This window comes from Tamandua tetradactyla, chromosome 5, assembly GCF_023851605.1.
Source record: "Tamandua tetradactyla isolate mTamTet1 chromosome 5, mTamTet1.pri, whole genome shotgun sequence".
NCBI lineage: Eukaryota > Metazoa > Chordata > Mammalia > Pilosa > Myrmecophagidae > Tamandua > Tamandua tetradactyla.
The window spans coordinates 190,393,309-190,420,223 of record NC_135331.1 but is presented as its reverse complement, the minus strand read 5'-3'; the positions used below and the strand labels follow the sequence as shown (position 1 = coordinate 190,420,223).

The window sequence follows — 26,915 nt, the reverse complement described above, 5'->3', positions numbered from 1 at the left end:
GCTCTCCATCTTCATCAGCAATCCTGTGAATGGGAACTTACTGTAGACAGGAGCCCCTGAGTGAGGGTAAGTCTGAACCCCAATTCCTGGAGGCTTTAGAAAGGGAACCAGGGGGTCCCAGAAGCAAGAAAGGAGAGGACTCACCATGTGAGGGGGCCAGAAATACCAGCGACAGAACCCCAAGGATTGCCGGAAAAATCTGCATCCCCAGAAAGCTACACGTTGTCCAGAGATAGCAGACCTTGCTGATATCGTGATTTTGGACTTCTTCTAACCCTCTAAACTGAGCCAACAAATTCCGGCTGTTTAAGCCAACCCGTTAAATTCGTATTTTGAGTTGAAACCTTTTATTTCCATTTAGCTTGACAAGCTTTATTATTTTTTTGGGTGGGATAGTTCCAATTATGTGGCAGACATTTTCCTCACTTTTTCCCAACTATTCCTGAGACGTTGAAAGGCAGGGATCCTTGCAGCAGTTACTGTTCTACAGCTGAGGAAAGGAGGCTGCCCGGGACTGCAAGATGTTTATCGTGTTACATAAAGGCACGGGCTCCTATCAAAACTAAAAAGGCCTATAATTTACATGCCATGCAATTCACACATAAGCACTGAGATCAGTGACGTCTGACACACGTGTGCCCCCGTGTCACCACCACGCAGTCCAGAAATAGAAAACATCCACTTCCCAAGAAGGTTCCCGCTTGCCCTTGGCACATCTCTCCCTCTGGACCCCGTTTTCAGTCTCCTTTCTCACTTCTGGGACCCCAAGGATTGCCTATGCTTTTCAAAGGAATCTCATTACACACACCTACACAAACGTGGGTAATCTAAGTAATTAACAACATATCATAAAACAACAGTGTTTGAACTGCGAGCATTCATTAGACCAGGCTTCAAAATTGTGATCTCCATAAAAGCTGATATTGGAAATAGAATTTTTCTCTCTGGCTTAGCAATTAGATGCTACAGGAAACCATGCTCTAGAATACAGTGGGGGATCAGGGAAGTTATTTGGTTTCTAGAACTTTACACACCATTCAAATGAGATCAAGTTAACCAATTTCCAGTTAAAATTTTAAAAATGTTTTGTTACTGTATTCAGCTTACTAATTCCTTCATCGATTAGAATTTTTACATAAGCAAAAGAAAAACCATAAAGTCCGTGGGAAAGACCCATTGTTCTGTTTACTCCCACAAACCCAGAAGACTAATCTTAAACAGCTGCCTTTTCATTAGCTCAATTAACAATGCTTATTATATTCTGTCTCCAGATGCAGAGCAGCAGGTCTCGTGTCCCTGTGCCTAGTTTCTGACCTGGAAATAACGCTAAGAAACTCAGCAGGAAATCCAAGCTCTAGATACTTCTGTCTTGGGAGATAGAGACAAAGGAAAATGATTCTCTGAATCACTTTATTGTGGAGTGAAAAATGCTTAAAACTGTTTGCCAAGGACATTTCTACTCCAAATCTGTTACTGTGTGTCTGAAGAGCAGGCCCTCAAACCAAGCTCAAGAACGAAGATTGTGGGTGGCTTAAGGGTGCGATTAAAGCTGTCTCTGCAGGTGGTTCCCAGCTCGGGTACAATTTTCTCCCCAAACAGGAAAGAGCCCAAAGGAAAGAAGTGGGGGAGGTACGGCTACAGTGAAGCTCAGAGCTAGAGGGTGCACTTGACCTGGATGGACTTAAAACGTTCCTAGGGTCCATGCATTGGTCAGTCCTGGAGTTCAGATTCTTGAAGAACCAGTAGTTCTAAAGCTGACCGCTGGCCTCCCACTTCCGAGGTCCTCTAGGATGCAGAGACCCGGGACAAGGGCCTTGTGGAACCAATGCCCACTGCCACCTTCTCCTCCACTGCAGTCCCTGTGCCACCAAATCCCACAGAATCCAATTAAAAGATATAATCCCCACCAACCTTTCCCCTGAGGTTGGGACACATGAAGGATTTTACTTACACTCTTTAAGAAAAGAAAGACATTTGAAACGCTACATAAAGCACTTAATTTCCTCCCAGTGCTTTTATAATATAGGTTACAATAGAAGCAAGGTAAGAATGAAAGCTAGTTATAGTTTAAAATACACAAAGGTTTTATAAAGATTTACTGTGAGAGGAAACTGGCATAAACAAATTTATCACCCATAAATATTATCTCATTTTTATCCAATGGTTTCAAATACACTAAGAAATGTCTCCAAGTGGTTTCAGAAAGAAATAAAAGCCACTATGAAACCAAGAAATAGAGCTTAAACAGAATTCTTCTATACAATCATGTAAATCAATAGAAATTTCTCTGAAACAGAACTGAAAGCACACATAATGCATTTTAATGCAGAATATACAAAGACACTAAGATCTGTAATTCTACTAAATGTCAACGATACTGGAACCCACTTACTGTGGAGTCAGATACAATGAAATTCCATTTATAGTGAAGTAGAATGGAAGTTTAAAATTACATCAATGGAAAGTAATGCACAAAATACAATTCCAGTAATAGTGAAGGTCTTCTTAGAAAGTAATCTTGGTGAAACGAAGATTTTACTGTAAGTCTCCCATGGACTTCAAAGACGAAAGTCAAAATAAACATGTTTTTTTAAAAAAATATGTTATATTTTACGATCAATGTTTTACTAAACAAAGTTTCTAAAAACCTCAATTTATAATTGCCTGACGTGAAATAACACAAATGTGTCAGGAAAAACAGAAAATATAAAGTATAAATATAGAATAATACAGCCTATACATCTTCTAAGTTGTTTTGGTCACATTTGTGAATATAATGCAAAAATGAAGGAGGAAAGATAAAAAAATGGCCCGGAACACACTGATAACATGAATGGATATTTACCTTTGGAAAACATGAAAAAACACCACTAACTGGAGACTAAAAACAACTTGTTATAGATTATCCATGGATTCAATTTTCAGAAGCCACATCCCAAGCATCTCTAAATATTGTTACAATACTGCTAGTTTCATATTAGATGTCTCCTTTTAAAAAAGCAGTTACTTTCTATAATATAGAGAAAAAAATTATATAGAACTGAAATGCACGCCTGAGTTGTAGAAAATCTGGGATTCTATATTTGTGCCATGTGTTTCTCAGGTAAGCCAGTCCCTTTAAGCACTGCTACCCCTCTGCTCCAGTGGCAGGGATATACTGCCTTACAGGCCACAATAGTCAGAAACTTTGTAAAGGGGAATAGAAATAATGGTGAATAATCCCAGATGCCAGATGCCACACAAATGTAAAGCTTACAAAGGCATCATGGTAGAAGGGAAGCAGAAATTAGGACAATCAGATAGGGTTTGATTTTCCCTCTCCATGGAAATCATAATAACTGAGTTATGTAGTAACTGGAATTGAGATATTTAGTTTACGGGATCTGCTCTACCTGAAAGTTATATTAGTTAATCACTGAACAGAAATTTTTAAAGTATTCCATATTAATTCCCAGCCTCAAGAGAATTATTCAGCTTCAAAGAAAATTGCCAGTGTGCTGACAGTTCCATAGTTGACGACAGAGTCTCTTCATTATTTGATTCATGTTGCCTTTTCAATCCCATTACTGTCTCTTGATCCATGAGGGATACATGCCTAGAGAGAAAAAATTAAAGCGGCATGCTACAGTCCTGTTCCCTTGAAGGGTCCCCAGATGAAATGGTTACCACAGCTTTGTGAATTCATACAGAATTCAACCACTAGGTATTTCAATCGGTATAAAAATGAAGAAAACATGCAAAACTTTGAGACAAACTCCACCTTTTCCACACTCTCAGCATATAAACATATAAATCAAGCAAGAAAAATGTAAAAAAAAAATCAAATACATAATATGGTGAAGAATCATACACTGTACACTGACCTCTCAGAAGTTAAGCAGAAGTGGATTCACCAAAAGGGCTGAATGTGTTTAAACCACATTTTTTAAGTAGAAGAAGAGGTAGGGTGCTCACAGGGGGATGGGCTCAGGAGGGGGTATAAGGCTTCTCAGTCACTCAAAGAGCTTAAGAAAAGACAGAGAGGGAAGAATTGTCTTTTTAGAGAAAGTGGATGAAAAATAGATTTATTTGGAAAAAGTAAAAGGGAGAAATCCATCCAAATGATGAACTCACAGAGTACAGAAACTAGGAAGACGGAAGGAACCCTGAATATTCGTTTCTATGATATATTTAAAATCATAAGCAGTACAGCCCTAAACTCATCACTGTATTTTAAATGCTTAACTTGTTCCAAGGACCCTTTACCCTTTCCTTCCTGCCTTTGTGAGTTCCATCTCTTTAATCCTTGGTCCTCTGTTCTATACTTAGTAGAAATTTTAACTGCCCACTTCTGATACATTTCTAACTTCAGCTCCAGGTATTTTCAATACCTAGAAGTGTGGACCCTGCCCTAAAGTCAGACCTCCCTTCCTTTTATATCCTGTGTCCAGTATTCATAGCAACCAACTCTGTGCAGCTTTTATCCTAGGCACTGCGGATGCAGCAGCACAAACGGAGCCAGTCTCCCGCAGAGGCCGCATGCGCTTCTGCTTTCTCGGGAACTCATTCCTGCAAGAGAAAGCTCCCACTTGCTGAATGAAGGGCCAGTTCTGCCTTGTCTTACATTAGAGTCCAACTCCTAAAATAAGGAGGAGAATACAGATATCATGTTCTTTGATCTACAAATGTCTTTTATTAATTGTAACCTCCCCCCATTTTGATGGTTAAAATTCCCAGAAAGAGATCACATCTAACGGTGTGGTACGTGCACTATTTCACACATTGTAGGGACCTGTTGAGTAATTTTTTGAAAGTTCTAAAATAAAAAGGACTTGGGTAGTGTCTAAGAACTAACAAAGAAAAATGGAAACAGGTGCCAATCAAGCCGCCCTATGTGAGTCATTTACATTCAATTCCTAAAATTTAGGTCGTAAACGGGCATCTAATCTTGTACATTGCAGTTCTCACCCAGAACAGGGTCACATATAGAAAAGTCCTGGCAGAGCCGAGAAACATGCTCTTACCCGAATCTTAAATATTGTCCAATTCTTATTGAAATATCCTAAAGAAAAAATCACATCTCCAGCCTGATTTTCTTAAATATTTTATCACCCAAATGACATTGATAACAATAGGGAGTACCTGTTCACAGTGTGTATCAATATTTTGGGCACATCTTAAAGAAATATTCATTCAAATTACAAAAGTCCTAGGAGAGAAAAGTACATGCAAAAAATTTTTTTAAAGATACACTTTCAGTATGTCAAAAAAAGCGTGCCGTCTTTATTTACAGTTTAGACAGAGTGCTCAGTTTATGCCAGCCTAGGAGGTGAGACAAAGCAATGGGGGTAAAAAACACAAAAAGTCCTATCCTTAGGAAGTTTCCTTTATTAGTTTTAAGTCTTAACAACCTGAAGACCATGGAAGATGAGCTAGTTGGTCAAATGCCCTTCTAGCTTTCTGCAACGGCATCAACTCTTGAGTTTTATGTGAAATATTCTTGAATTTGTCTTTGAACTCATTATACAATTAAAAACCAAAAGCAGGACAAACACAGGAATCCAATTTTGGCTTAATCCATGGAAGTATGACCAGAAGAGCCAGAAAACAACCCTGTGTTAATTGGAAAAAAAAATGAATGTATTGATCTCCTATGTGTTCTGGGCCCTGGAGACAGAGGATCTTTTCCAATAGAGTTTATATTCTAACATTAGAGGAAGACCTCCTCTAAGGCAGGTAGTAATTACAACGGTGAGGAAAATGAGGTTCATAGGAGGTAAATAATTTTACCTTCACACAGCTACCCACAAGTGAAGCTAGGATTCCAACCCAGGAAATGTAACTTCAGAAGTGGTGAACTCAGGGCCTACATTAGCTGGACTTCTGGTGCAAAGTCCCAGCTTAGGACTAGGGTGCCTGTGAATCAAAACACAGCCAGTAAGATTTCCCTTGTAGCCCATCAATCTCAAAAGTACTGGCCTACTGGTTGACACTCTCTACTCTGGAAGTTACCAGGAGCACACCGACAAGATAGTTGATAGATAAAAAGGTAAGATACTCCCCTTTATTGCTTAAATTATTTATTCCCTTATATAAATAAAGGTTATAAGAACAAAACTGCCATTTTTGTAGCAGAGCAGTTCCAACTCTGGCCTCTGGGTGATGAAGGGCTGACTGGGGTCATGATTTTAGCTATGTTTTTACTATCACTTGACATAGATATTCATTAAGAGGCCAAGAAGAGCCCTGGGCCTTGATTGTTTTTGCTTCAATACTTCACAACGACAAAAAGGAAAAAAGCACTGCTTACCAATTAGGATAAAAATTCCACAGATGCCACAAATGCATATAATTCTTACCAATTTAAAGCAAAGCTGACATAATTAGGAATTTTCTTTATTAGTTGCTATCTCTGAAGTTTCCTTTAAATAAATAAAATGCTCAGACTTTTCTAGCACATGAGGCTATAGCTCTGAATCCAGAGGACAAATACTGCCCAGATGATAACTTTGTGGAGAGCATTGCACTAAAGAGGAAACACAATCAGCATCTCTGCGTGCCCTGAGCCCTTCCCTTGGCATTCCCGGTATCGAGGCAGGCACATCACCCTGCGGTGAACAGGCCATGGAGCCAAGCCACCTTGGTCTGAATCCTGGTTGTACCAGTTCACTGGTTGTTTGACCTTGGGCAAGTCATTCAGCAATTGGAGTTTAACGTTCTTATCTGTATAACGAGACTAACAGCATCTACCTTTCATAAATTAAGGCCTGAAACATGGTGATAGAGTGCCATCCATGTTTAAACATTCAATACATGTTTAGTTTTACTTCACTGCATTTTTCTCAATAAGCAGCTCTAAAACCTTAATGCAGCCCTAGACTATTAGAGAGCTGATTAAGTCACACTAAAGTGGAATAATATCAGCATAGAAAAGATTTTGGAAAAGAATGTTTATCCAAAGGAAATAACACCTACAGGTAAAATTTTGGATACTGGATGAGTAAGGAACTTTAGGAGAGTGTTGTTTTATCAGCACTTCTCTGATTGTACCATATCAGGAAACCTACGGATAAAATAAGTCTTTAAAAGTTAAGTGAAAAATTTGTTTTGTAGAAACTAGAGAAAGAATAAAGAGGATGGAAAGTATTTTTCAGGATTTTTACACATCTCATTGTCTACATCTAAAGTGTAGACACTTTAGTATAGTAACTTTCTATAGTTATTTACAAAATCATTGATGATAGGATATGCATTTTAAACATTTCCCTCCCATAATGATTAAACTTTTCTATGTCAGCAAGTTGTACATGACAAATAAAAAAATTAAAAATGGAAGGAGATTGAGAGCATGTAATATATTAATTAATCATCAGTAGTTTCCCAATTAATGTTGACATTGGTTCCATCAAAAACAATAGAACTAATGTTAGTACACTCAACGAAGCTGAATGTGAGAATGATAGAGGGAGGAGTGTTGGGGGCACAAATGAAACCAGAAGGAAAGATAAGTGATTGATTTGAACAGTGAATAAAAAAGTGTTTGCAGGGTAGGCCATGGTGGCTTGCCTGCCATGCTGAAGACCCCAGTTCAATTCCTGGTCCCTGCCCATGCAAAAAAAATAAATAATTTTTGCAAAGTCCCCTTGGGGGAATGGTGAGAAAGGGGGAAAATTCAACTTCCCCATTTGGAGAATTCCTGATATTCTCGAAAGCAGTGGGAACAACCAAATCAACCTTGAGCCATCAATCTTGAAATTTGTTCATACGAAACTTATCCCCGCAAAGGATAGACTAAACCTACTTAAAATTAGGCCTAACAATCACTGCCAGAGAACCTCTTTTGTTGCTCAGATGTGGCCTATCTGTCTCTCAGTCAACGTGGCAGGCAAACTCACAGCTCTCCCCCTCTCTACATGGGACGTGACTCCCAGGAGTGTAAATCTCCCTGGAAACGTGGGACAGAAATCCTAGAATGAGCTGGGACTCAGCATCAAGGAATTGAGAAAACCTTCTTGACTGAAAGGGGAAAGAGAGAAATGAGACAAAATAAAGTGTCAATGGCTGAGAGATTTCAAACAGAGTCGAGAGGTTACCCTGGAGGTTATTCTTATGCATTTTATAGATATCCCCTTTTTAGTTTAAGGTGTGTTAGAGAGGCTAGAGGGAAGTGCCTGAAACTGTAAGGCTGTGCTCCTGTAGCCATGTGTCTTGAAGATGATTGTATAATGATATAGCTTTTGCAATGTGACTATGTGACTGTGAAAACCTAGTGTCTGATGCTCCTTTCATCTATGGTATTGACAGATGAGTAAAAAATATGGATTAAAAATGAATAATAGGGGGAACAAATGTTAAAACAAATTGAGTAGATTGAAATATTAGTGAACAATGAAAGGAAGTGGTAAGGGGTATAGAAAAAAAATGGGAACAAAGGTTAAAATTTACTGAGTAGATGGAAATACTAGTGGTCAATGAGAGAGAGGGTAAGGGGTATGGTATGTGTGAGTTTTTTCTTCTTTCTTTTTACCTCCTTTTCTGGAGTGATGCAAATGTTCTAAAAAATGATCATGGTGATGAACATACAACTATGTGATGATATTGTGAGCCACTGATTGTCCACCATGCACAGAACATTTGTATGTTAAGAATGTTCATGTTTGTATGTTGTTTTGGCTTGATAATAAAAAATCAATTAAATTAAAAAAACAATATAGCAACAATTCAGACGTAAGTGTCTTTAATGGGTTAAAAATAATAGTCACTGGGGCAGCCACGGTGGCTCATTGGCAGAGTTCTCACCTGCCATGCCAGAGACGCGGGTTCGATTCCCGATGCCTACCCATGCAAAAATAAAATAATAGTAACTAAAACATCAGGAAAATACATCATTAGTCTTGTTCATCCATTAAATTGTGAAATAAAACTAATGAGCCTCATTGCTTTAACCATTTTTCCACTAGAGCTCAGTGAATAAAAAGGAGGTAGGAAAGAACTCCCTTGTGTTCGTGATTCTAGGGTCCAGGGACAGTTGTTTGAAAACAGGAAGAATTTTCCACTGAAGCACTGACAACTAATCAATTTAAGGCACAAGCACGACCCCCACAGAAAAATGGGTAAATAAACGTATTTACACCCCGACATTAAAAGAGTTAAGCGTAACAAAATAAAGTCTAAGGAGGAGAGCTGGGATGAAGAATTGACACAGTGCCAGTATTCTCTGCTGGCAGTTCAATCAGAAGGCAACTCCATACCTAGGGTTTACAGAGCAGGTGCTGCCAAGGGAAACACCTTGCTCAGCGCCTAAAGGTTGGCCGTTTTTGACCCAATCCCAAGAAGCATCACAGTCTCATGTGATTGCTTGCTGCCCGACCAGAAAGTGGGGAGAGATTCTGAAATTATCAGAAGGATTTGTACCTAGAGATCAAGTATTTAGTTTAGGGCAAAATCTCTACTCTTTCAAGTGAGTAGATTGTCATGTAAATATAAAACTCAGAGATGGCTTTGGGTCTGACTGTCCACCCCTGGCCCTTATCTAGACTGGGTTCAATCAGCCAGTCTGTAATGTAGATTACATCCTCTGACTTCTGCCTTATCACATTGGATCACGGGAGTACAAGCTCTCACTGACTCCCATTGTGAACTTTATGATTGAGTAGGCATCAAAACAGCTTAAGGGAAATGTATGCTCCAAACAGCATCCTTAGGTTGAACTTCCAGCTGGCTTAAGTCTGACATTAAATTGTACAAGCCATGACATCTCTAAGGCTTTCAGTGCGACACGGATTTCACAGGGGTCTTTCATTTGGCCTAAAACTGAATCGTTTCTAAGGACAAATATATATATATATTTATACACATATATATACATAAATATGAGAAAGTCTCTTAAACTTTGATAAATACAAAATCAGCCTAATGATTAAAGATAAGTTTCATTAGAAAGGGAGAGGACATAGTCAGTCTTGAAATACAAGAACCTCAAAAATTTAATTATTTAAAATTGTGATGAAGAAAAGATCCTGAGCCATTTGTCCACTGAGTCTGTGAACACTCCACCACCTTTCATGCCTTAACCCATCAGGGTTTTGATAAGCAAGCTTTATACTTCTGTGTTTCGTGGCTATTACAAGAAATGTGGAACACTTACTACATGTAACATACACACACTGTTCTAAACATATTACATATATCAAAGGGACTCTAAAAAATAGTTTATCCACACTTAATGGATGCATATCCACCAAAAATATTTATGGTATCATATATCTTATTTGAAACATAAATTGCCACAAAGTAGTGCTAAAATTTCCATTGTGTTGCCTGTCTAAATAATTTTTCACAATGAACTACAAACATATTAGCTAATTATAGGAACTTGGATTTCCTCCTATCTCTGTTACTGACTTGTTATGTAACCTTGACAGAATTCTTCAATCTCTTGGGCAATGAGATAATATGTTCCCATCTATAATCTCTTACGGTCTACTCAAAGAAACTTAAGACTACTTTATTTTTCTTAAGCAAAATGAATATATCAGATACATTGCAAATATCATTTGTGAGCTTTATGAGCAAATAATAAAGGAGAAAAGAGCTAATATTTACTGATTAGCTGCAAGTATTTTCACATACCTTATCTAACTTTTTTCCTATTTTACTGATAGGAAATTTAAACTCAATTGACTCAGATTTTCACTCTGAGTGAAGTGGTTCCTTCGCAATGAGTCTGATTCTTGTTATCTCCCAAGCACATTCTCTTTCTACTATTCTAAGTTCTCCCTAAAGCCGAGGAACATATACAGAAAGTTCAGGTGTAAAGAGGTATTTATTCATTAGGTCTTTATTGTAGGCAAAGCTATGAAGTTCAGAATACAGAAATATTACAGGATATATTCCAACAGAAACTGAATATATATATACATTAGTATTTTCAAGTATATAAGCAAATGTATTCACAAACAGCTTCAGCTGAGTTTGGTATAATCACACAGTGCTAGATAAAAGTGCTTCTTTGAGCCAGAGAAATTCTTGGCACTAAGACAGATGTTAGACTTAATTCACTTTTCTTGAGGCACTCTGAAAATTCACATTTATTGGGGTCCTGCTAGATGCTCTGTGTTTTATATTCATTGTTTTATAAACTCTTCACAGCAAACCAATGAGATAAAGTGGCTTACCAGAAATGGCAACTGCACTGCTTCATATTCTCCCTCAGACTTTTGACCTCGTTCAATAATTGAAAAACACACAGCATGAGATAAGCCAGAAAATCGTGGTAGCATACAGGCTTTAGAAAAAATGCTATTTGATGTGGCAAACTCTACTACCTGTGTATCCCCCTTTAGAATAGGGCCTTAAATGTTACAAGTAACCTGAAAGGGTTATACCTCAGAGCCTTAACAGTTTACTACCGCACTGAAAAATACAATGATTCTATTAACAATTTATTATTTGATGCATAATCATGTATTCAGGACAACTAGACTTTTCTAGAAACACAATCTGTAGATTACTTCATTACATGATTTTTTTATAAAACAGAAAATCCAGCATGCACGGGTGGTTCAGTGATAGAATACTTGCCCTTCATGCAGGAGACCCAGGTTGGAGACCCAGATTTGATTCCCAGGACCATGCACTCAAAAAAAAAAAGAGATTAAAATCCAATGGTTTAAGAAAATGAAAAGCAAATACAGAATATGCTAATTTGGGACTGTGAGTACCAAAATATGAACAGTACCTACCTACCTACATACGTACATATATATACATGCATACTACATATGTACATGTGTATACATACATACATATACACATACTGGTTCGGTACATAAGAAGCCTAGGAGGTTTGCAAAATTTTCTGTCTTAACTAAGGAGTTCAGCTTCACATGGAACTCCTCAAGTCTTTCTCTAAGATGCTAATGATCTGTATTTTTACTGAAAGATGGAATTTTGAGATTAACTTTGCTCTCATTTTTAGGTACATTTGCTTTTCATTCTTGCCCTTTTCATTCACAAACACATGTCTGGCCTGTTTTTTAAAGAAATTCATTATGTAGTAAATACCAATATGTGTCTAACCTGCTGAAGTAACTTCTGCGAAGTGACTTCAGAAAAGCCAAAGAAGAGTTAATACTTTCTTACAGTCCCGTTTCTAATACTCTGAATCCTAAGAGTGTAAAGACTAAGATTTGATCAATGGTTTTGATTTTCTGCAATTTTAAGTAATATATGTGTGTATATATATCTCTAAGTAATAAGTAGTTCTAAGTAATAAATGTGTATGTATGTGTATGTTTAAGTGAAAAAGAGCCTGTAATACTGTTTTCCCATAATACTTAATGAATCCCTGGTTTCAAATTAGACTACAATGCTAACCCAATTCAGAAACGGAAATATATCAGTTTTTCAAGGAATTTTCTAAAAGATAAAGATCTAAAACTCCAAAAGAAATGACAGTTTATGAGCCAAAAAACAGGAGCAGAGACATATTCTAATTTCTAATTCTCAGACTACACTCTGTCCTTGACAAGACTCTAGGCATCACTTTCCTTCTGCAAAGTGAAGATATTTATGTTACCTACTAAACAGCTCTGCTACGTCAATGCATGTGTTAGTACTTACAAGGCACTAAATACTATTAAGTCGACCCAAACCCCTTGAGGTGCCTTACAGGGCACAGCTCCATGATTACCCGACAAGGCCTCGCATGGAAAGACATCCCTGCACGAAGCCCCTTTCCTAAGTCCCAGCACTACACACTTCCCCTGGCCGCTGCCAGTTGTAATTTGCCCGATTTAACTTACTATTCAAACTAGATTACATGTGTAGTCGACGGCTGAAGTCATGAGAAAAAGCCTAGAACAGATTCTCCCACAGAACCTTTTCTAAATGCTATGTGAATACAATAAAAGTCAAATAGGGTCATGCTCCCATGTTGAAATCCACATTCAAAATGACTGGGAGAAGATTCTTTTTACACCCATATCAGGCATCTTCAACAAGCAAATGTCTAACTTTTAAGTCACCATGTGAGTTTAGGTTATGCCTCAAAACTATCTTCAGATAATAATTATCAGTGTTTTTTAAAAAGAGGAGAGAATGAAGTTAATTTGCCTTAGGAATCTTTTAAAGGTAAATTTTGCTAGAATCATTTCATTCATAAACAGTAGATGAAAGTTAAGAGAATTAAAACTAAAAAAATGGAACGAAGGAAAGAAGAGAGGGAGGAAGGGAGAGAGGGAGGGAGGGAGGGAGGGGGGAGGGAAGGAAGGAAGGAAGGAAGGAAGGAAGGAAGGAAGGAAGGAAGGAAGGAAGGAAGGAAGGAAGGAAGGAAGGAAGGAAGGAAGGAAGGAAGGAAGGAAGGAAGGAAGGAATGAAAAGATACAGAGGGAGGGAGGAAAAGCTATGCAATTTTCTTTACCTAACTTTTGTTCAAAATAAATAGAATTAAGTCAGGCCAAATTTGCATTACTTTACCCCACAGGTTACTGCAAAACTTACAATGATACGTAAAGAAGTAAAAAAATCAAAATAGAGCATAGAATAAATTTCTGATTATAAAAAAGGTAACTTTTCAAACCTCATTTCATAAAAGAAGTCATCAGATCTATACATCACTGTCTCATTTTTAACAATCTTATCTAATCTTTAACTCTGATTTGGAAATGGATAACAAAAAATACATCCAGGGGAATTGTGGAAAAAAGCACTTTTGTCTTTAAAGTACATGTTATTTAAAATTACTTGAAGAAACCTATGGTATATTTCTAAGTGCACTGGGGCAAAATAAAAGGAGACAGATGTTCCCTGTCTTTGAATTGTTTTGAGGGACTGATGTACTTTTAATCACGGGATAGGGCTGAGATGACAAAAGGGGAGAAAAAAAGTGCTACAAAGATGCATCTGAACTTCCCAATGATAAGATCCTTGAGTTGGAACAAATTGATCTGTAAGTGTGAAGTTTGGAACAAGAGATGAATCTAAAATATTCTGTTTGGACTGCAGTTCTAGTCCCATAGATTAGTGCTCCCTTTAGACAAGACATAGCAACTATTATTTTATTCATGAATTTAATTCTGCTCAAAACTTTCCAATAGCTCCCCATCTCACTCAGACTAAAAGTCAAAATCTAAAATGGCCAACACAGCCATCTGACCCAGACCCCACTCCTTCTCTAACCTCTCCAGTACGTGCAGTCTTAAACTCTTCAAGTCTGGGCACCTCTGCCCGAACGCTCTTCCCCCAAAAGTGTGACATCTCCCATATCAGTCTCAAGTGCTGGCTCCAGTGTGGCCTTCTCACGGACGTCAGCCTATCACAGGATGCAAACTGCAACCAGTGTCCTTCTGTTCCTGGAACCCCTGGCTCCCCTGACACTGCTGTACTTGCTTCTCCAGGACACTTGCCATCCACTGCCCACTACGAAATGCAGTTATCTGTTAGATTTACATATTCACTTTGGAGTAACTGTATTCCTGTCTCCGCACCTCCACCTGGAACGGAATACACGCTCCACAAGACAGGTAGGTTTTGCGTGTGTCTCTTTTCCTCATTGAATGCATTCATTCATTAGCCACATTTTAATACGCATAGGCCCAACTCCATCAATTTCCTGCACAAGTTCTTCAAACTCAGACTTACCAATTGGTAAAGCCCCACATTAGCCTTGTTTCCATCAGCCCAAGATAGACTGAGCTTGGCATGAGTTTTGCCCTTCTCTCACCTCTACCACATTTTCTCATTCATTACCCCTGGGCTTCTGCTGAATTCCTTCTTTGGTCCCCAGTTCACACCTGTGGCTACAAGCAGCTCTTCAACTCCAGTGTTCTGGTCGAGGGCCTAACCACTGCGGGGGGCCATCACCAACCCTCTCCTCCTCAGCTTCTCCACACTACCTCCAGATGTTACACACGGACCTACTGCAAACTGGACAGAAATGAAATCCTAGAGTAGCCTTCTTCTTTGTTGTCATCACTTGCTTGGAAACTCAGCCATGCTCCACACACAAGACAGAATCCCACTGGAGAGCTATGCTGTCTTGAACCGCGCCTGCAGTTGGTATGTCCCTTGGGATCTGTCGTTTGTACAGCCCATTCCTCCACTAATCTTGCTATAGATGGGTTAGGTTGAGGTCAGTTTCCCTATTCTGGGCCCCACTAGGCCCCAATTCTTCCTGTTCCGTTGTGACCCAGAGTTGTGGTCCCACTGTTCCAAAGTGGACTACGAAAGGAGGTGTGAGTTCCCACACGAAGGTTAAGTGAATTCTTCCATTACAGTCCACTGCTAAATCTGCACAGACTGAAAGGACAACACAGCAGTCTCAGAGTCTAAACTAAAATGCTCAGCATGTAGTCATTGCCAACAAATAATAATGATTTATTAAAGGGCTGGACAGGAAAATAGAGAGTTCTGTCTTTAAAAAATGGTAACTGGGAAAACAGAGATGTGAAACCTATCAAAAGAAAACTTTTTTTCAGAGTTATCGCAGTCAAGTTCAAAGTGTGAGAATTCCAGACCCTGCTCTATACAAATTCTCCCAGCTTCACTAAATCTCTCCCATAAAACATCCGCTCATGTTTCCTCACAGCAGTCATATCAGGGTAGAACTCTTGGGATACAGTTTTAAAATAACTATACCTACAGAAGAACAATATTTACAGTAGAATTATCATAGTGTAGGTGATGGCATCTCATTCCTCAGGAACTTGGGTCACTGAAACAAAGGGAGGAAGAACTGGCAAGCATGGACAATTTTTTCATAATCCCCAGCGACTCTTGATATAGATTCAGTTCATGACTTTGCATGAAATCCTAGAGTAGAAAATTCTGAAGAATAAGATACACAAGTACTTCCATATACTGTGTGAGATAATATAATATTCATACCAATTTTTAAATTCTACCACATTTAGTCAATGTTGGAACATATTCTTATTCTCAGCCACATTTTTGTTTGTTATGAATCATTTTCACTAAGTATTAGATCAGTGTTTAGTGAGAAAGCCAATAAGTTACATATGTCGCCAAAGAAAATACAGTAAAAAAATGAATTCCAGGTTTTTATGACCACAAAAAGTCCCCTGAAAATTTCTCACAATTTATAAACTGTTTTCACATTTTATAACACAGGATGTTTTAATTATGCAATTGATGGCAATGTGGAAATTCCATACAAATTTTAAGTATTATTGCCAAAATGTTCAATGATTGTCTTAGAACGTGTTTTTCTTTTAATCCCAGAAGGTGTCTAGAAGCACATTTATATAAATTTCATATTTTCTTGACATTTTTAAAGAATTCAGAAATTTAAATACAAGTATGTACTCCAAAAGCAATAGAGTATAGAATCTTGGATTTGGGACAGGTCTGGAGACTTAATGAGTCTTAAAGTTTCTCTCAGGATAGAAATCCTATCCTAAAGCATCTCTGATAAATTGTCCATCTGATGACTGATTTCCAGAACAAGGTGCTCACACACTGCCCAGTTATTTCACCGCAGCTCAAAGTGGGGAGGGGCAGGTAGTGGGCGAGGAGAGGGAGGAGGTGGAGAGCAGGTGTCCTCCCATTTTATTAAACTCAAATCTTCTTCATTCTCACATTCTCCTCTGGATCTCAGTTCAGCCTTCAGAGAGGACATTTTAGTCCCTCTCTCACATAAGAACCCTTCTAAAAACGTGAGCGGCTCTCTTATGATTTATTCTCCCTAAGTCTTACCTTCTCTAGATCAAAGGGCTTCTCTTGGAAAATTCACCCTCTGAAAGTCTTTTTAGACTCCTAACTAGTCTATGCTCCCTCTTCTGGGCTCACACCCATGTGTCAATGAAGCACACAAATGTGATTTAACTAACTGACCTGTCTGCTTTGAAGAGCTTTGCACAGAATATGTTAATATTTCTGTCACCATGTCACATGGCATGTTCTGATTAAGCTTGCTGCAACTTAGACTATTTTTTCTCATCCTGTATTTCTTTGGCATTCATTCCCGTACCTAAAAAGGACACAACAAATTTCCAGAAGCAGGCAAATGAAATTTTTGCATATCTAGACACAAATAACAAAGGAAACTCCTTGAAGGTTCTGTTTATGGTTCAGTCTATAGAGACTTTTAAAATTCCTGAATCTGTCATTAATCAGCTTAGCCACCGAAGTCAATCCTGGGTCACCTGGAATTCTGATAAACCCAAGTACGAAACTTGGGTTTTGTACTTTCCATCAAGCCAGTACCAAGCCAGGTGAATACAAGGAAACCTGTCACACTCCTAGGGACTTCTTTCTAGATTGAACTTGATCAACTCAGCAAAAGGCTTTGGAAACTATTTTTCAATCACCTGGGATTTACCTGACATTACACTTCCATTTCAACATATTATTCTCAAGAAAACTAGAAAAGATTTTATTCAGGGCCTTGCTGAAACACAGAACCACGTTAATTTCATCACCATTCTTTTTTGTCAACCTTAAATCTAGTTAAAGAACACCCGTGGAATATCATTCTCATTGAATTAATGGTGTTTATACTACAGTGCAGCATTCTTTAAAAGCCATGCAAGATTTTAAAGTAAAAAAATAATAATAAACCAAGCATACAAAAGAAGTTAGTTGAGTTTTTAACTCAATTACAACTAGAAATGGTTGCTCTATGTCAACATTCTTAATAAATTGGCACTGTGTTATAAGGAAGAACAGCCAGTGGTTGGCCAGGAAGGTCAATGTTAGGATAATGAAAAGCAGGAAAGGCGATACTAGCCAAGAAAACATTTCTTCAGTCAAACTCAAACCCAGCAATCCTCACCAAGAGCCTGTTTCAGCAGAACAGCATCCACAAGGAAACACGGCCTCAAGAAATGCATGGAAAGAAGCCTTGGTACCAGAAAAAGGGGAACTTCAGCATTAACAATCCTGGAATTGTTTCTAGCTGTCGAAAAGTAAGTTATTCTGATCAGCTGCGTGGAGGAAAGCCACAGCTCCTCCAAGCCTCGGATGCTAATTTGTCCACCAAGAATAAGAGGAAGGTAAAAGAAGATAAGGCATTTTTAAATTATAAACTGTATACAAATTTAAGGTTTTATGAAATACAGTTTATGTATATTTTCAATATTAATAGGTTTGATCATTTGTCTTAACCCAACCTCAAAATACACTGCAAATGGTCTCCCTTCACAGTCCCCTCACCTTATGCCTGAACCGTAATTACAGTTGCTTTCACCTCAATTAAAGCACAGAAAGAGGAAGAGAAGAACAGGGGTCACATTAGAGAAAATTCGCAGGACCCACCCATCCCCTCTACCGCTTTGAGCTTCAGCCACGCTGCAAGTGGACAGGACTGCTGCCTCTCCGTCCTCTTCTCCCCAGCAGCCACCGATGGAAAAATGCATTGTTAAAGTATATCATATAACTGAGAAAAGTTGACAGCTATAAGTAACATTTAAAAAAAAAACAGCTGCCAGAGATGTTTTTTAAAAGTCTCATAAATTCTTATTAATTAAGCCAAACTGCCCCACTTCACTGAGAATGAAAAGTAAAAATAGAAGAAAAAAGTTATCCAGTGAACTCAAGGTCATTGTTATTCTAGGAATTTTAATCAGGGAGTTATTATTGTAACCATGCACTTAGGGTATAACTTCTTCAAAATAAATAGTACTGCTAAAAAGGCCCGAGTGTAAGAAGTAAAGCTATCAGAAATACTGACAGCTTTATCCCAGTTAACCAGAAGAGGAATAGCATATTTTAAAACTTCAGATTCAGCCTCAAAAATCCTTCCAAGAGCTTCTGACCTCCAGAGTTTATACTCTTAAAATAAACATTTTGAAATCAAATTTAAAATAGATTCTTAATTTTTTTTACTTTGATACATGTTTTCCAAGTTACAGAAATACTTGCTGAAACAATTTATTTCAAATCATGTTGTAAAATGCTGCATATGTGCTCCATTTAAAATTCATGACACTAAAATGACTCTTCAAAGGTTCCCAAGAGTTTCAGAAATGATATGCATATAAACACCAGGAAGCTCTAAGGAGAATAATTTGAGTTCCCTTAACTGTGACCGCTGTAAAATTCCCCCGCAGTGTCTACCTGGCCACCGTGTCTTCGATTAAAGTGGAAGTCCACGCGGCGCCTCTCCTGCATTTCAGCAGGAGGAGCAGAGCCGCCCCAAGGGGACCGAGGCTACCGGGAGAGGTGCGCGGAGAGAGCAGGGGCGAGGCTGCCCCACGGAGGAAGGCCCCGCGCACTCTACCTCGCACACGCTCCCGAACAGTCCCCGTGTCGCTCTGCATCGGAAACATGTCCCTTGAAAGAGAAAAAGACGTGTCGGCTTCGCGCCACAACTTCCAAGGAGGACCAAGTGTGGGAAAGTTCCTCCCGCAGGGAGCCCACTGATGCCGAGAAACTTTTCCCTCCCTGGGTAGAAGCGCGCGTCCCGGAAAGCCTGGGACGACCGCTGTGCCGCCTCGACGGGAGGAGCCGCCACCCGGGGGCCGCAGCGCGCAGTCCCGGGGGGCGTCCCTCGCGCCAGGAGCTTTGGGGGACCCGCCCCGCGCGCGCCCGCCCGCCAGTCCGCAGCGCACCCCGGGGCGAAACTGCGCGGGAAGGAGCCCCGGCCGACCCCGTACCTCGCTGTGGGTGCGCCTGGGGGGGCCGCTGCGCCCGGCCGAGCCCGAGCCCCGCGAGCCCGGCGAGCAGCAGGAGGAGGAGGCGCGGCATCCTGGAGGTCCCAGCCGATCCCCTTCTCGGCAGCCACCCGCGCCCGGCCCGTCCTCGGCGCGGAGTGAGCGGCGCTGCGGGGAGGAGCGGGACTCGGCCCTGCCGGGGGGCGAGGACACTCCCCCAGCCCCCCCTTCCCGGCCTTAAAGGGTCCTCCCGCCAGAGGCCGTGCTCGCGGCGGCCCTCCCTGGAGAAGGGCGCATCCCTGTGCCTGCTCTGCTCACTGAGCTTCTTTCCAGTTCCAGGAGCCAGGGACGCCACGCGCTGGGCGCTCTGTCCAGTCCCTGCACGTGGGAAGCGTCATCTGTGGGCAGGCTGCAGGGCTGGCAAACCTTCCCGACGCAGGGGACAGGGCCGCAGACTGCGGGCAGCCCTCGGGTTCCCCGCGATGCGCACGGGAGACCAAGCTGTCCCCAAGGCCAAAGGATCCAGCCAGGCACAGGCGACGGGGTGGGCTCTGGGGACACTGCAGCTCAGACGGGAAGCGCCCGCTAGGTGGTGGCTGGCCGGGCGAGGAAGGGAGGCCAAGATGAAGCATGGCCCCTCGTCCACTCAAGTTTTATGACAATCACAGACATCAGAATGAAAGTTTTAGTTCAGCCACGAGCCCGTATTCAAAGGGGGGAAGGGCCTTTGCGACTGTTTCTTTCACTGGAAATTTCATCTCTTCAGGTCTGCGCTCCTTCCCTTGAACCCGCAGAACTTCTGGAATTTTTTCTACCACCCCGGCTTCAGATGATGGCTCGTACCAGTTCTGTGGTTGTGTTTGTCTACTTAGGGCCCACACCCATAGTCCCCCGGGTCACTGGGCGCTAGGAGCCTTGGGGACGTTACTCAGGAACTGAGGGATTGCGGGGTGCACCTGGCTCCACTGACGGGGTCGGGGTTACTGCCGTCCACATGGATTCCAAAATCAGACACTGGCATCCGTGCAGGTCAGAAGCTTTGTTTTATACTTGAAGCCTAACTTCAATCGGTTTTGTGCATTTAAAAAATTGTGTGGTTTTAATAGGCACCTCTTCTCCCAAGAAGTATCTGCTGTAAAACAGAAGAAATAATGTACTTTGTTTTTTTAAACCTTTACCAAGACTCGTTTGCCATTTGACGAGTGACAGCCCTGCATGTGGGATTTGAGTCCCAAGGCAGTATGGACCCCAAATGAGCAGCAAGTCCAGGAAAAGGGCAGGCCTCTTTCATTTCACCTATAAAGTACTTTTATCCAAGCACTTACATACTGAAGCACATATTGTTTACATAAGTGATTTTTTCTTTTTTCTTTTTGTAGTTAAGGCTTATATTGAGTTTTTTAAATATTAGGTTGTACTTACATTATATTATCACTGAATTTCCTTCCAGTAAAGGAGTATTGTTGAGAATCACCCCTCAATATCAGCCCGTCATCTGCCTCCTTAGTCCTGTCAACCAGCACAGGAACCCCGGCTCTCTTGTCCTAAGGTGGAGAGTTACAAATGGACTCTGACCCAAGTCTGCGCCCTTATGCAGTTTATTATTTATCATTAGCAATAGTAAAATCTATACTTTTTGAGTATTTATTATCATTAATACACAAATATTTTACATTTTCTCTAATTTTGCTTGAAAGTGTTTTTCAGACACTTCATAGCAGAGACACACCCTCGACTAAGCTTCTTGACCTACTTCCACGTCAGAAAGATGATGTTCACTTAACGGCCTATCACAACCTCAACTCAAATTAGCCTCTGTGAGATGCCTAGAAAAGCAAAACCAGAATGGCACATGCGCATCTGTACCTGTGCGATGGGGACACACCGCTCTCCTTCTAGAACCCTCTTCTTTGCCCTACCCACCTCTAAACACATATTAATTTTTGTAATCAATATTTGCACCCAGTTTCCTGAAGTCAATAAACTTGACTGGTTTCCCTGTTTCATACAAAGTGTACTGAGGATATCACTGTGACCTCTGCTGTTAATTCTACTTGTTTGAGTCCACACGGAGAGAAAAGTTCAAAAATCTTTTAACCAAGATTAACATGCAGACCCAGTATTATCAGAGCTATGCTTCTTCAAAGAAAGCTAATTGATATATAATTTAAACACAAAAAAGTATCCATTTGACATATTTTGGAGATTGTAAACACTCATTTAACAATCACCCTAACTGATAAATTGTATATTTCTATTATTCCCAAGCATTCCTTCTGGACCTTTTAAATCCCTACCCCGGCCCCACCTCCACAAACAGCAATTTGATCTGATTTCTGTCACTATGGATTCATTTTAGCAATTGTCTTCCTTTCCAAACTATTAAGACAAATACTATGGGGTGGGGGTGGGGAGGTGGGAGGGTAGCTTAACAACAGGAATTTATTGGCTCATGGTTTCAGAGATGAGAAGGCTTGCTCTCTCTCTCGCTCTCTCTCTCTCTCTCTCTCTGGGCCAGCAGCATTTTGGCCAGCAATGCTTGTGTCCCTGGACGTTCTTATTGGGTGACCACGTGCTCTCCTTTCTCTCTTGTTCCACCGACTTCCCGCATTCAGATCCCAGGCCTTCTCCTCCTGTGTCCAATGTCCTGTGCCTGTGAGGATTTCAGACATACTGGGTCCAGGCCCCCCTCATTCAGTGTGGTGACGCCTCACCTAATCAGGACATATTCAGATGTCCAGTTTGCAAATGGAGTCACACTCGCCAAACCAGGGGGGGACCCGAAGGTGCCTTCTGCGGGAAACATGATTCAATCCCCAACAGCCATTCTCAAATTTCACATAAATGGAATAATAAGGCAGAGAGTCTTTTGTACCTGGCTTCTTCCACGATGGCATCATATTTTGGAGTATACAGCTATGTTGTTGCTTTGTATCAGCAATTTGCATTCTGTATTAGTTAGGGTTCTCTAGAGAGACAGAATCAACAGGGAACACTTGCAAATAAAAAATCTATAAAAGTGTCTCACGTGACCGTAGGAACACAGAGTCCAAAATCCACAGGGCAGGCTGTGAAGCCGACAACTCTGATGGAGGGTCTGGATGAACTCCACAGGAGAGGCTCACCAGCCAAAGCAGGAATGGGGCCTGTCTCCTCTGAGTCCTCCTTAAAAGGCTTCCGGTGATTAGATTTAGCATCACTAATTGCAGAAGACAATCCCCTTTGGCTGATTACAAATGGAATCAGCTGTGGATGTAGCTGACGTGATCATGACCTAATCCTATGAAATGTCCTCATTGCAACAGACAGGCCAGAGCTTGCCCAATCAGATAAACAGGTACCACAGCTTTGCCAAGTTGACACCTGTCCCTAACCATGACACATTCCTTTTCGTGGCTGAGCAGTATCCCATTGTATGGACACACCGCTATTTGTTTATCTATTCACCCGTTGGGGTACATTTGGATTGTACTAGGTTAGGGCTATTATATATAAAGTTTCTGTGAATATTTGGGTACAGTATTTGTGTCAGACATTTGCTTATATTTCTCAATTCTTAGGAGTGAAATTTTTGGTGGGAATACAATTCTATAAGAAACTGTGAAACTCTTTTCCAGTATGGTATATCATTTCGTATATCCCCCAGCAATAGAGGTGTGCTCCAGATGCTCCCCCTATTTACCAGCATCTAATATGTCCCTTCTTTTTACTTTTAGCCACTCTAGCGATGGCATGGCAGGATCTCACTGGAGACATGTGCATTTCTCAGATGATGATGAACATGATTTCATGAGGTTAATGGACATTTCTATATCTTCTTTTGTAAAATGTGTCTGTTCAAATATTTTGCCCATTTGTAAAAATCATTTTATTTGTCATATTATTTAAATATGTATTCAGAGGGAAAATCCTTTGTCAAATATGTTAAATACATTATATATTGCTGTAACCTGTGGTTTGATATTTTTTTCTTTTTCTTGAGTGTTTTAGAAGAGCAGAAGTGTTTAATTCTGTTTCAGAAATCTTTACCTACTTGTGAAGATTTTTCTAGTTTTTTCTACAAGTTTTATAGTCTTAGTTTCTACATTTGGATCTATAACTTATTTCAAGTAAATTTTTATGTTTGCTGTACAGTAAAGACTTAGGTTCATCTTTGTTTTCCTATGCAGATATCCAGTCACTTCTCTGTCCATTGTTGAGAAAGAGATCATTTCTACCTCTTGTTACCTCAGCCCCTTTATCAAAAGTCAGAACTCTCTGATGCAAATGTTCTAAGAAATGATCATGGTGATGAATATACAACCATGTGATGATATTGTGAGCCAATGATTGTACAGCAAATATGGAATTTAATGTTAAGAATGCTTGTGTTTGTATGTGGTTTTGTCAATAAAAATATTTTTTTAAAAAGTCAGAACTCTCATTTCATTGGCGTAAGGATGTATGTATGCATGTATGTATGTATGTATACTTGAAACAATATTGCAGTCTGGATTACTTTAGCATTATTGTAAGCTACAAAGTTACATAATATAAATTCTACAGTTTCATTTACAAAAAAATTATTATGACTATTCTAAGTTCCTTTCTATTTTCATGCAGTTTTTTTAAACCAACATGTCAATTTCTACCAGAAAAAAAAAACTGCAGGAAGTTTGATTTCAATTGGATTGAATCTATAGATTAATTTTGGCAGAATTTCTATCCTAGCAATTTTGAATCTGTTAATCCATTAATACTATATGCTGCCATTTATTTAATTCTTTAATATTCTGAGCAGTGATTTATAATTTTCAATGTATGTCTTGAACAAAATTTATCCCAGTTTCATGTTTTTGATGCCACTGTAGACAGTTCTTTTAAATTTAAAATTTCCTACTAATAGTAATATAATTGACATTGGACCATGAAACCTTGTTTAAAAGTTCATATCAAGTAGCCTATATGTAAATTCCTTAGGATTTTCTATGTACAGGATCATGTCATCCACAAATAAAGGGAGCTTTACTTCTTCCATATCAAATTGTACGCCTTTTATATTTTGTCTTGCTATATTGCACTGGCTATGGCCTCCAGTACAAAGCTGAATAGAAATGAAGAAAGTGGGTACCTCTGCTTTGTTTCTGATAATAATGAAGAGGCAGCCATTCCTTCACTATAGGTTTTCAATATGTGCTCTTTATCAAGTTGAAGACAGTCAGTTCTTAGTTTGCTGACAATATTATATGTTGGAAGTATTAAAATTTGTCAAAGGCTTATTCTGTGTCTGTTTTGATAAGCATGACTTTTTTTCTTTGTTCAGTTGATTTGATGAGTTACAGTAGCTGTTTTTTTTCAATGTTAAATCAAACTTACAATCCCCAGTTAGTCATGATATAATATCCCTTTTATATATGTTAGTTTTGATTTACTAATATTTTGTTAAGTATTTTTTGTCTGTTCATCTGGGATATCATTCTATAATACTTTTTCTTGAAATATCTTTATTTGGCTTTGGTGTCAGAGAAATGCTGGCCTTATACAATTACTTGGAAAATTATCTTTCTTGAAAGAATTCATGTAGGATTTTTATTATTTCTTCCCTAAATGTTTAATAGAATTAACTCATGAAACCATCTGGGCCAACAATAAACTTTTGGAAGGCTTTTAATTATAAATTACAAATTCAATGTTTTAAATAGGTTGATTCTGATTTTCTATGTCTTCCTGTATCATTTTTGGTAATTAATGTCTTTAAGAAATTTATCCATTTGTCTAATTTATCAAATTTATTAGCATACAGCTATTCATAATATTTCTTTATTATCCTTTTAATATCTGTAGGATCTGTAGTGATGGCCCCCTTTTACCAAATATTGATCATTTTGATAATTTGTGTCTATGTTTTTGTATCATTCTAACTGGAGGTGTGTAAATTTTATTGATTCTTTCAATTACTTAGATTTTGGTTTCATTGATTTCTTCTATTGTTTGTCCATTTTCTGTTCCATTGATTGTGATTTCTTTAAAATGTTCTTCCTTCAACTTATTTTAGTTTTATTAACTCTTATTTATGGCATTTTATGGTAGAAGCTCAGACAATTTAGGCATTTTTCCTTTCCTTACATAAGTACTTAAAGCTCTGAATTTTTCTCTAAGCATAGATTTAGTTGCAACGCATTAGGATCATTTTTTAATTTTCATTCATTTTCAACTTTTTTTTTCATTTCTTTTGTGGTTTCTTCATTGGCCTATGTGTTATTTTAAAGTGTAATATCTTTATTTGGCTTTGGTGTCAGAGAAATGCTGGCCTTATACAATTACTTGGAAAATTATCTTTCTTGAAAGAATTCATGTAGGATTTTTATTATTTCTTCCCTAAATTCAAAATTTGGATGTTTTAAAATATGTCTTGTGATTAATTTCTAATTTAATTTCCTTTTGTCAGAGAAGATATTCTAGATAATTTCAATACTTTTAAAATTATTGAGACTTGTTTTCTATTCCAGCACATGGTCTATCTTGGTGAGTGTTTTGGGTGCAATTGGAAATATCAGTTTCTACTGTGCTTAGGAGGAGTGGTCTATTATGGTCAGTTAGGTGAGGTAGATTGAAAATGTGTTTCTTGATGCTTATTCATTTGCTGTTTATTTGTTCTGTAAATTACTAAAAGAAAATCATTGCCCTTTCTAACTATAATTGTGAACATTTCTAGTTCATCTCTGGGCTCTTATATTAGTTATCAATAACAAATTACCTACAGCCCTGTCCACTTAAAATAACAGGCATTATTATCTCAAAGTTACTGTAGATCAAGAATTAAGGAACAGTTTACTTGGTGGTTCTTATTCCTGGTCTCACAGAAGTTTGTAGTTAAGATGTTAGCCAGGACTACAGTGTTCTGCATGCTAGGCTGGGGTGGAAGCTTCACTTCTATGACGGGTGTTGGTAGCCAGAGCTATAGTGTTCTGCAGGTTAGACTGAGGTGGAGGCTTCCCTACTATGATGGGTGTTGGTAGCCAGAGCTACAGTCATCTGCAGTCTAGGCTGGGGTGGAGGCTACACTCCTAAGATGAGTGTTGTTAGGCAGGGCTACAGTCATCTGCAGGCTAGGCTGGGGTGGAGGCTACACTCCTAAGATGAGTGTTGTTAGGCAGGGCTACAGTCATCTGAAGGCTAGGCTGGGGTGGAGGCTTCACTTCTATGATGGGTGTTGGCGGGGTTGTCAGCTCCTTGCTATGCGTGCTTCATCCTAGGGCTGCTTGGGTATCCTTGTGACATGGCAGTTGACTTTCCCCAGATCGAGTGATCTAAGAGAAGAAGAGCAAGGAGGAATCTACACTG

General features: G+C 39.4%; 1 protein-coding gene across 3 annotated transcripts in view; it reads right to left on the bottom strand.

Moving 5' to 3' along the window:
• The window catches only part of LAMA2 (laminin subunit alpha 2), a 546,302-nt gene extending 526,601 nt beyond the window's left edge, over nucleotides 1-19,701 (bottom strand). For all 3 annotated transcript variants that reach the window (XM_077162869.1, XM_077162870.1, XM_077162871.1), the window contains exon 1: nucleotides 19,596-19,701. In XM_077162869.1, the coding sequence (XP_077018984.1) occupies nucleotides 19,596-19,686 (91 nt within the window). In that variant the 5' untranslated portion in view covers nucleotides 19,687-19,701. The remainder of the gene's footprint in view (nucleotides 1-19,595) is intronic.
• Between the last annotated feature and the right edge of the window lie 7,214 nt (nucleotides 19,702-26,915).